At 42.7% G+C, this 11,368-nt stretch overlaps 1 protein-coding gene across 1 annotated transcript; it reads left to right on the top strand.

Moving 5' to 3' along the window:
* Positions 1-6,555: 6,555 nt before the first annotated feature.
* On the top strand, positions 6,556-7,500 carry LOC100940337 (olfactory receptor 1F12-like). The gene has a single exon (XM_003798918.1). It carries the CDS (start codon positions 6,556-6,558, stop codon positions 7,498-7,500), a length of 945 nt encoding a protein of 314 aa, XP_003798966.1.
* Positions 7,501-11,368: the final 3,868 nt, after the last annotated feature.

Here is an 11,368-nt window from a genome sequence, read left to right as displayed (position 1 = left end):
TGGGAATCAAGGTGATGTTTGCTTCATAGAATGTGTTGGGTAGTATTCTGTCTTTTTCAATGTTTTGGAAAAGGTTGAATAATATAGGTACTAGTTCTTCTTTAAAGGTTTGGTAGAACTCTGATGTGAAGCCATCTGGTCCTGGGCTTTTCTTTTTGGGTACAAAACTTTTAAAAGAAAACATAGGGATAAAGATTCATGACATTAGATTTGGCAGAGGTTTCTTGGATATGACACCAAAAACAAGGACAACAAAGAAACATAGATAATTTGGACTACTTCAAAATTAAAGTTCTGTGCACCAAAATGCACAATCAACAGAGGATAAAAGCAACCAATAGCATGTGAGAAAATATTTGCAAGTCATATATGTGATAAGGAGCTAAAATCTAGAATTAAAGAATTCCTACAGCTCGACAACAGCAACAAAACTAGACACAAAACCTGACTTAAATTTGGGTAAAGGACTTGAATAGAAATTTCTCCAAAGAAGATATATAAATGGACAAAAAGTAAATAAAAAATGTCCAACATCATAAATCATTAGGGAAATGCAATCAAAATCCACAATGGGATTTCATCTCATACCTGTTAGGACACCTATTATTTTAAAATCCAGAAAATAACAAGTGTTGGCAAAGGTATGTAGGGATTGGAACCTTTGTGCATTCTTCTTGGTGGAAATGTAAAATGGTACCAAGCTATAGAAAAATGTGATGGTTCTTTAAAAAATTAAGAATTCAGTTACCATAGAATCCAGCAATTCTGTTTCTGGATATATATCTAAAATATTGAAAGTAGAATCTCTAAGAGATATTTTTATAGTTTTGTTCATAGCAGCATTGTTCACAATAGCCAAAAGGTGGAAACAACCCAAGTGTCCATGGACAGATGAATGGAAAAACATATGATATATTCATACAAGTGAATGTTATTTGGCCTTAAAAAGGAAGGGAACTGTGACACATGCCACAACATCAATGAATCTTGAGGGCAATATGCTGAATAAAATAAGCCAACCACAAAATTACAAGTATTGTATGATTCCTCTCATATGCAGTACCTAGAGGAATAAAAGTATAGAGACAGAAAGTAGAATGACAGTCTCCAGGGGCTGGGAGGAGGAAGGAACAGGGAGTTCTTTTTTAATGGGTCCAGGGTTTCAGTTTGGAGAAATAAAAAAAGTTGTAGGATTGGTTGCACAGCAATGTGAATATACTTAACAGTGCTGACTGTCCACTGAAGAATGGTTAAAATAGCAAATTTTATGCTATGGGTCTTTTACTACAATTTAGCAAAATCCATCATGATTGAATTTAGAGTTCTGATCTGATAGAGTCAATAAGATGAATTCCCTGGACTGAAGAAAACAAGTAAAAAAATGGGAAAATTTCCCCTGGAGACAAAAGTAGAAAATTAAACCACTGAGGGCAACCACTTTCTAGTGGAAAAACCCTAAGGACATGATGTGTCTAGAGCCCAGGAGAAATGGGCCCAACAGGATCCTAGGAAATTACTGCACATTTATTTCTAACAATACCCCTAGAGATGGCTCCCTAAAGACCAAGAGTAGCCCTACAAATAATCCAAGTGTGAGGCCCACACACCTCTCCTTGGCCTGAGAATTAGGGAATGGGGCTCTGTTCTCAGCTACCTGCCCCACCCTGTCTTCTACCCATCTGCTTTTTCATCTGCTTTTCATGGGGCCTAGGCTTGTGTCTCCAGCCTCAGGCTGCTTGTGATCTTTTTGCTCTCCTTAGAGAGGAGTAACTCACTAAGCGGCTGAGGCAGAAATCAGACCAACTGCACAGGTTAGTGCCAATGTGGGGGCAGGAAGAGATACTTCTCTCCCACATCCCAGAACCTAAAACCTATAGGGAACCTTGGAATCCAGCCAGAGATCCAACCCTCACAGTGTTAGCAGAGTGCAGACTTCCTAAATCACACAGGATTCAGCTCCTGGACAACCTCACTCAGCCACTGCCTTCATTCCCTACAATGGAGGCTTCTCCAGCAATTCTGTTGTCTGGAAATTCCAATCCCTTCTGATGTTTAACCTGGGCAGAGACCTCAGAAAATGTTTGTGGGCACTAAGACAGGTTCAGCAGCAAAGCAGGTGACTGCTTGAATGGCCTCATTGCCACATTGTGATGTATGTCAGCAGCTTAGCAGGAAATAAACTAGTGGAGTTTAAACCTCAGTTTGATCCAATCACTCTCCAAATTAACATCTTATTTTTGTTAGTGTTATGTGCAAACATTCTAGCACAAATTCCATCTGTAGTACAGGATACTTTTTGTTCTGAAAAATATCCCAAAATTGACACACTGTCATTTTTACTATCTGTAAAGAGATGCAATTGCATTGACATGACATAGTTTGCAAATCTATCCTTCTGTTACATTGAATTTTTTGGTTGTAATTTTTTTTTAATTTAAGAATAATGTTTCAACAAATATCTTTGAATCAATTATCTTCTTTTTTCATATGATTTGTTTCATTCTGTGTTCCAAAATATTAAATTCCTATATTTTTATACATTTACTTAATTTTTATAATCTTCTGTTAGATAAGAGTACCTACCTATTGAATTTGGAGTAGAATTAAATAGCTAATATTTAAGTACATAATACAGTGCCTGGTGTATAGGGTACATTTGTTAATTTATTAGATAAGTTAATAAAGTAAGCACATAGATAAAAATTCCATATATTTCCTTGGAAAATGTAATGATTTGAATATATGTATACCTTTCAATTAGGATCTATTTATATCTTATATATTCCTTAATTTTATCTATAATAAACTTTCTTTGAACAAATATTTTATATATCAAGTTGAATTCAAATTCAAATATTCAATTTCATTAGTAGTGGGAATAAAAATCATCATTTTCATTCTTTCTTTTAATGATTACTTTGCGTTAGTATACAGGTAATCAATTAATTCAATAATTTGAGTGATATTATATTCTGCACCTTTGCTTAAATATTTCTAACAATGGCTTTATTTCTTTTAATAGCTTAGTTATAAATACATCTTTTGTAAAATGTTATGTTTATATTTGTTTTTTATTTTCAGATAGATTGTTTTTTATTTTCATTTCTAGGGAAATGTTAATTGAGAAATAAGAACTGAGAACATTCATTTCTTCTTCTTTTTTTTTTTTTTGAGACGGAGCCTCAAGCTGTCCCCCTGGGTAGAGTGCTGTGACATCACAGCTCACAGCAACCTCCAATTCCTGGGCTCAAGCGAGTCTCCTGCCTCAGCCTCCCAAGTAGCTGGGACCACAGGCGCCCGCCACAACACCTGGCCATTTTTTGGTTGCAGCAGTCATTGTTGTTTGGCGGGCCTGGGCTGGGGATTCGAACCCGCCACCTTAGGTGTATGTGGCTGGCGCCTTAGCTGCTTGAGCCACAGGCACCAAACCCATTTCTTCTTCTTAAGGAAAATATTGGAGTGTTCTTCAATAATAAAATGTTGACTCATTACATACACAATTTATATTAAAGAAACATTTCTAATATTTTGAGAGTTCTCCTCTATAAAGCAATGATAAATTTATCTGGATGCCTTATCTGGATCTAATGACATTATTCTGATATTTTGCTTATGATAAACTAGGTTAATATATTTCTTTGAGGTTAATAGCTAATATTGTTTTCATTATGTTGCTTTCTTTATTTACAAATATTTTATCAGTGGCATTTGTATTTATGTCTATAAACAAAATCGACATAAAATATTCTTTTCATTGTCCATACTATGTTCAGGATTACAATCATATGTGCCTCTAAACAGGATTGAATAATAGTAATAATAATCATAGTTAATATTCACTGGGTCTGTACTATGTGCAATACACTATTCTAAGCATGTTATGTGCATTTTCTAAATCCTTACAACAGCTTTAGACAGACATTGCCACTATATCCTTTTGTAGATCATGCCATCATTTTCTATATTTCTAAATTTTTGTACTGCTGAATGAATTATTGGTTCCTAGAATGTTAGAAAATTTTCTTCATTGGGATCAGATACCATTTTAGAAACTAGTAACTTTATAGTTTTCTCTAGTAGCATGATATTCATGTTCTCTACTTTTTGACCCTTTGGGGATATTTTATATATTTTTAAATAATCATTTATTTTTATGTGATAAGCTAGAGGGTCAAGGGTGGATCTTTAAACTGGGAGATGTCTGCATGTTGACAGTGGTGATCCATAAACTAGGGGGAAAGCCCTTTCTGCTTTTAAGGAGACTTTCTTAGCTTTGGTTTTCTTAAAACAGAAATCCTTGGAAAGAGAATTTTCCTAAAACTAGAAAGTAGTATTGAGAAGAATTTTCTTCTCCTATATCTATGGAAGAGAACTGGGGAGATTGGAAGTGGAGGGAGAACAGACTTAGCCAAGGCCAGGAAGGAATATTAGCCAAGGAAAGGACAAGCCTTTGTGGGTGCACACCCTGCCTGCCTGCTCACCTGCATTGTCACCCTCAGCGTTTACACAACTGCCACACCAGAACAGACTCTCCCTCCCCAACTTGCACCATTCACCTACTCCAGTCCCAACATGCTTACCCTAGGACTTCCCAGTACATTTACACATATGCTGTAAGTTTAAGATTCCCAGTTACACTTATTCCTGGTCTTTCTGAGAAAATCAAAGCTGTGAAATGAAGAATTGCTTTGAAAACACACTGACCTAGAATTAAATGCTGATGTCTTTGGGAGAAATTATTTAAACCCTTTCTGTCTCAGTTTACTCATCTGTAAAAGAAGAATAATGATGCTGACTTCATCTAGGCTCACGTAAGGATGCAATTATACACAGGTACATGCTAGGTCTGTATATCACACACAAAACATTGCCACAGAAAGTGCTCAGTAAGTGTCAGCTTCCTAGCCCTAGTTATAGATGTGAATGTTTCACATCCGACTAGAAGCTTTTTGTGAATGAGAGAAATATCCTGTATTGTTTCTTTCTCTCACATCACCTAACCAAAGCTCTTTACTGATTAGGGATCAGATGAAGATCTTAGTCATGTCAACTACTGTATATTTATTTACAGTTATTCTTATCAACAGATAGCTTTCTCTTGTCTTAGGCTCTCACACTTTCATCTTATGGTTTTCATTTTCAAAAAAATCCCCACCAAAGAAACAAAAGCATTGGTTCCTAAAAGAATCAAATCGGTAGAATACCAACTCAAAATGAGCCATTTATCTTCCATACCAAGGAACAGCTCTCAGCCCAGTCCAAGAACCCAGCTGAGAGTTCCTGCATAGCTGAGCTCTCCATCCCCACTTTGCCCTGCCCAATTGTGCTGGTAAGTTCTTTGCTCCAAGCAGGCCCAACCTCAGCAACATTATGGCAGGGGCGAAGTCAGTCTCCCAAAACCTATTCTCTTTCTCACCCTCACCCATTGCCCAGAGGTCAGGACTCTACCTCCCAGAGCCCTCCCAGACTGAGGTTCCCATCACCTGTGTCCCATCCCCAACCAGCACACTAACTCCAGTCCTTTCCTTCTTCCCTTCCTCATCATAGATTTGCTTTCTCATAGGACCTAAATCCCACTCCTTCTTGTGAAGCCATAAAAAATAATTTATGCTATGTCTAATGAAACTTCAGCTGAAGTTTCTCTGAACTACTATATTATGAATTCCAATTCAGTGAGGTTCCCCTATGGCTCCTCCATGATCTCTGTGACCTCAGGCAATGTTACACCTGCAGTTTCTCTTTGGTATCTGCAGAGGCAACAGCCAACTGTCTCTCTTCACCTTTCAGAAGGGAGGACACTCCTGGATAAGTTCAGGCAGAAGGGCTGGATGAGCCATCCCAGTCAGCAGGCTATTCTTTCCAGGCTACCCTGACCTTTTCCATTCCCCAGCATCAGCACAGGACCAAGGTACCTGGAATTGATCATGAGAAGCAGCCAAAGTCCCCAGACCTCTGGGCTCTATGGAGTATTGGGAACCAAGGGAGATAAAATATCACAGGGGAAGGAGGTGTGTGGAGAAGAAGGGTGTGTATAGACAATGCTTTCTGGTTCTGCACATTTGCCATTGTGCTCCCACAATGATCTTCAGTTAGCCCTCATAGGGAATGGGAGGAATTACATTTCTGTAGCTTTTTGTTTAATCATGAGACACAATCAGTTGCTCAGATCAAAGAATTAAAGCATAATGAAAATTTGAGGATAAAACAGTCTAAGTAACCCCCTTATTTCTGTCACCAATGAATGCATGGCCATACAACATCAGGATTCTCCACTGAGTAATGGCAGATGGGGCTTAGTCCAGAGCCAACAGAATTTTAGCAGTAACATAAACAAAACCCTGATGTTAAAAGGTATGTCAAGGCCATAGGTATCCTGCTTTTATGCCTTTTTAGGGCTCCCTGAAGGCCCTCTTTGAGGTTTGTACCAAAAAAAAAAAAGCAGTGATGTGACTAGGTGTGAGTTCAGAGAATGCAGATTAGACAGAGGAAGATACGGGAACCTCTGTGTCTCACTCATCTGTGGCTGTCTGGCTCTCTCAGCAGGACAAGTCACCCATGGAGAGCAGGAATCACACAAGCGCTTCTGAGTTTATCCTCCTAGGGCTCTCCAGTCAGCCAGAGAGGCAGGAGCTAGTCTTTGGGCTCTTCCTTGCCATGTACCTGGTTGGCACTGCAGGGAACTTGCTCATGATCCTGGCCATTGGCTCAGATGTCCGTCTCCACACTCCCATGTACTTCTTCCTCAGCAACCTCTCCCTGGTAGATTTCTGCTTCATTTCTGCCACAGTCCCCAAGATGCTTGTGAACATCCAGACACAGACTCAGTCCATCTCCTACAGAGGCTGCCTAGCCCAGATCTACTTCTGCATCCTGCTTGCCAACATGGACAACTTCCTCTTAACAGCAATGGCCTATGACCGCCATGTGGCCATCTGCCATCCCCTGCATTACTCCTCCAAGATGAGTCTGCATGTCTGTGCCCTGATGCTGGGAAGCTCATGGCTCATTGCCAGCCTCCACTCCCTATTACACACCCTGCTCATGGCACGGCTGGACTTCTGTGCCAGCAACATTATCCCTTACTTCTTCTGTGACCTCCTTCCCCTGCTCCAGCTCTCCTGTTCCAACACCCAGCTCAACCAACTCATGATCCTGCTGGTGGGGGGCATGATCGTCCTCATGCCCTTCCTTGGCATTCTTGTCTCCTACACACGCATTGTGTCGGCTGTGCTCAGGATCCCATCTGCCCGTGGTAAACAAAAGGCCTTCTCCACCTGTGGCTCCCACCTGACTGTGGTCATCCTCTTCTATGGGACTATCACAGGGGTCTATCTGAGCCCCTCATCCTCCCACTCTGCTGACAAGGATTCACTGGCTTCAGTGATGTACATGGTGGTGACTCCCATGCTGAATCCCTTCATCTACTGCTTGAGAAACAAAGACATTAAAGGAGCCCTAAGGAAACTGTTCAGCCTGAAAGCTTTATTCTGTGGACTATGACACAGCTGACTTCCCCTTAGGGATTTTGTGATGGGAAGGGAATGGACTCCAGGAGTAGGTGCACAGACCAGGCAGGAGAAACTCAAATCTCATTGTCTTAGATTGTCACCATGGCTGCTCTAGCAGCAATTCTGAGACTTTATGGTACTTCCTTCTCATGTGGAGAAACTGTCCCTTCTTGTTATTTTGGATTTACTTTTGTTTGGATGGAACTTTGTTTTTTCCTTGAGGATATGACTGTATAGAGCAAGGTCATTTGGGTTTGCATCTGGGAGCTTTCAGTGTCCAAGACTCTGTATGAATTCTTCTATTATAGACAGCCTCCGTGTGGTGGATTTCCCAATGCTGGTTGTAGCAGTGCTGTGCTGGGCATCTAAGCAAGCTCCTGGCCTCTTAGCTGAGCTGGGGTCTCATTCCCAAGTGATGTGTCCTTGCGCCTGCAGATTTTGTATTGGGTTGTGAAGTTCGACCTCCAAGCCAGGAGGCAGCACTTACAGGTAAGAACAGGCGTTGGTAGCACAAAGGTCTATGTTTGATCTTTCTTTGCGGGAGCCGCCCTCTGGTTAGAGAGGTCTGGTGGTCCAAGGAGGCCACTGTGGCCTGGGCACTGCTGTCAGTCATAGAAATGGCGGAGAAGCTGTGCGGAGTTTGACCAGGCAAGCCCGCCCTCAGGTCCCCAGTGGTGAGCGCAAGCACCTGCCCTAACAGGGACATCGGGGAGTCTTTGGGCTCCACCGCCTCCACTGATCCCTGCAGGGGGCAGGGGAACCAGGAGAAGGGCTGCCGAGGGCTGGGACCTCCTGCAGTATTTGTGACGTTTTCTGTCACGCCCCCGTCCTGGCGCTGGTGATGTTCGCTTGTGTCAGACACTGTTGTCTATTTCCAGTCTGCAGTATAGCCTAGAGCAGTAGGATCCCGTCCTGCGGCTCAACACTAAAACCTGTGCCCTCTGGAAATGCATTCCCCCACCCACCCTCGTCCTCAAATACACGGCTCTCTTGCTTTCTGGCTCTCCCGCAGTTTGATGGAGGAACGCTGAGCTCTCTGCAGGGACGGAGGGAACCTGCCTTTGTGCAAGCCCAGGCGGAAAACCATATCACAGTTGCCCCTTACAGCCACAGAGAAGCTGTTCTTACCCTCGCCTGTGCCAGAGTCCCAAGGGAGCACTAAGGGCTGTGTCTGCAGCAGTGAGGGGCAGAGGGAGAGAAGCTCCTTCTCTATGCCTGGGCTCAAGCAAAGAGGTCACTTAGCAAGTGAGATATGATTGCACTCCCCCACATACATTTTGTGCCTCTGCTGAAAATGGAATACCATTCATAGCCCCAAGTAAGGGGCTCTCAGGCACTGAAAAGTGCTCCCTTTGATTTCCTCAGTGAGCTGTACTTTCTCTTCCCTTAGGAGGAGCACTCCCTGCCAGCTAGAGGACTAGAAATCATGCAGTTCCCTTGGGTCCAGCAGCACTAGGCCACTGCTTCTCTCTGATCTTGTGCTGGGGAACATCAGCAGGAGCTCCCTAGATGTGATGACACAACAGCTGAGATTCCCTGATGTTACAATCCTCTGTGGCTGCACCCCCATAATGGCACCCTGCCCCAGGAGCTCAAGTCTGTGGAGAGAGTGAGCAAACTGGTGTGAGTTTCCAATCTGATGTAATGCCCTCAAGATATCCCCCAAATTACCACTCTCACTAGTGTCCCTTCATCTACTGCCTAAGGAACAAGGACGTGAAGGGAGCTCTGAGTAAACTATGGGCTGTGACCTAGCAGATTTTCCCCTCAGGGCCTTTATGTTGGGAAGGGAATGAACCCCAGGAACAGGTGCACAGACAGGGCAGGGTTAACTCTTGGGCTGGGGAGTGCCCATCGCTATTCTAGGAGGTCATTTACAAGTCTGAGACTGTGTCCACTGTACAGGGTACTCCCAGAACACTAAGAAAGGAATAAACTCTCCCCTAAAGTCTTAGAACCACATAAACAGATGCAAATTTATCTGCACCTGCACATCTTCTGGAGAATATGGAAAGGTCATACATTCCATGTTAAAGACAAACTCACAAGGGTCTGAGAACAGTGCTACTGGCCAATGCCAAAGAAATGCTTCTGACAGCTGCCATGGCTGCCCTCAGTTCCCAGTCCTCAACCTTCATGTAGCCTGATTTCCTGTTCTCTGCATATACTGCCTCTGTCACCCCACTGTATCCCCATGTTCTGTATTGAACCCAGCTGCAGGGACAGGCTTCACTGTCTTCCTGGAAGCTGTCCCACTTCTGGGCTTGCCTTCTTGCTGGAGGATTCCTGCAACTCCAGGCTCTCATGCCAGGAGTACCAACAGTGACTGTCCCCCACTGACCCTGCTGAGCCCTGAGCAGACCCCACACTGTCCCACCATGTGCTCTCTTTATTCTAGGAAAGAAAGGTCTGCCATCCACATGGTAAAGAAAGAAGGGAGACCTGGCCTAGCATTGCTTCTCTGGGCATGAAGAATATGAAGAGAATAAGCCATCATAACCCTCATGAATGAGCTCCTCCACAAGTTTTCCTGAAAGTGACACAAGAGAGAGAAATGTCTTATAAAGATGGGTGGTTTCCTACATAACAGAGTAATATCCTGGGCTGCAAGGGGTGCAGTGGAAGAAAAATCATTTCTCAGAAGGTCACTACAACTGGCTTCTAGTCCAGGTCCCTCCAATTTCTGGCCATTTTGCCCTGCTCCAATAAGTCTAGAATTCACCATTCTACCAAACATGCTGTTTCTATTTATGCTGTTCATACTAGTCCATCCTGCTATTTCTATAAAATTCTATTCTTCTTCCAAGTCTGAGATCAAAGATGATGTTCTTCATGAAGCCACATCAAGGTGTTCCTTTCCCCTCTAGAGCACCATACGACTCCAATTCTATGACGACATTTTCATGCTCTTCTTGGCATCTTTCATGTTCACCCCAATCTCTACCCCAAATGGGATTGCTGAGTCCTTTTAAGTTTTATAAAAAGACCTCATTGATCTTAATAATCACATACTCAGAAGAATCTATCATGGTACCTGGTTTAAAACAATGACTCAACAAAAGGATGTCGATGATAATGATGGTGAGATGATGACAATGACAACAGCAAGAACACTTATGATCTTCTCCCCCGTGATTTTGCCTTAACTAATTCCCTTTCTATCTCTGACCTCACCAAAAGAAAAATAATTACATATCCACTCGGTTAGAGCCCAAGGAGATCTTTGGGCCCTATCCCATGAAGGGCAGTGTGCCCCACAGTTTCAGCATCTGGGGATAGAGCTGTCTTCCAGCCTGGATTTGCCCTCTTCTACCCATATGTCTTGCTGGAGTCCCCCACTTGGGTGCCAATCAGAAATCTCCCTCTGTCCACCATGGGCCTGAACCCACAAGTCTTCAACTCAGATTTAGACCTCAGAATGGGCAGAACAGACCTAGACTATTTTCCAGTTCACCTGTTCCTAATGAGCACAATGATCGAGGATCTGGGGCATGGTTTAGAAGCTAATAAAGTAGTACTTGAAACCAGTGATAGCTACTGTTCCCAGAGTCTCCAGGGTCTGGGATGTTTGGGAGAGCAGCATTCAGGCATTCCCAGGTCTTTGCCCATAAAACCACAATAATAGCAACAAAATCTCACCTCAAACCCACAAAAAATTGACATCAGCATGAAGAAAAGGTCTTCCCTCAGTGTGCATTTGCTATTATGTGAAATAATGAAGGGATTTGGCCCCATAGGGAAAAAAATGAATTGAACAGGAAAAACAAAGAGGGTCAGCAATTAATAAATATGAGCAACCTAGAGCTAACCTTGCTCGTGGTGGTTTATAGGGAGACTTCCTGGCTCAGAGTCTTCTCCCA

This window comes from Otolemur garnettii, unplaced genomic scaffold (assembly GCF_000181295.1).
Source record: "Otolemur garnettii isolate 467f Iridium unplaced genomic scaffold, OtoGar3 scaffold00142, whole genome shotgun sequence".
In the NCBI taxonomy this organism is placed as follows: Eukaryota; Metazoa; Chordata; class Mammalia; order Primates; family Galagidae; genus Otolemur; species Otolemur garnettii.
The sequence above is the reverse complement of the archived record's forward strand: the minus strand, read 5'-3'. Positions and strand labels throughout refer to the sequence as shown.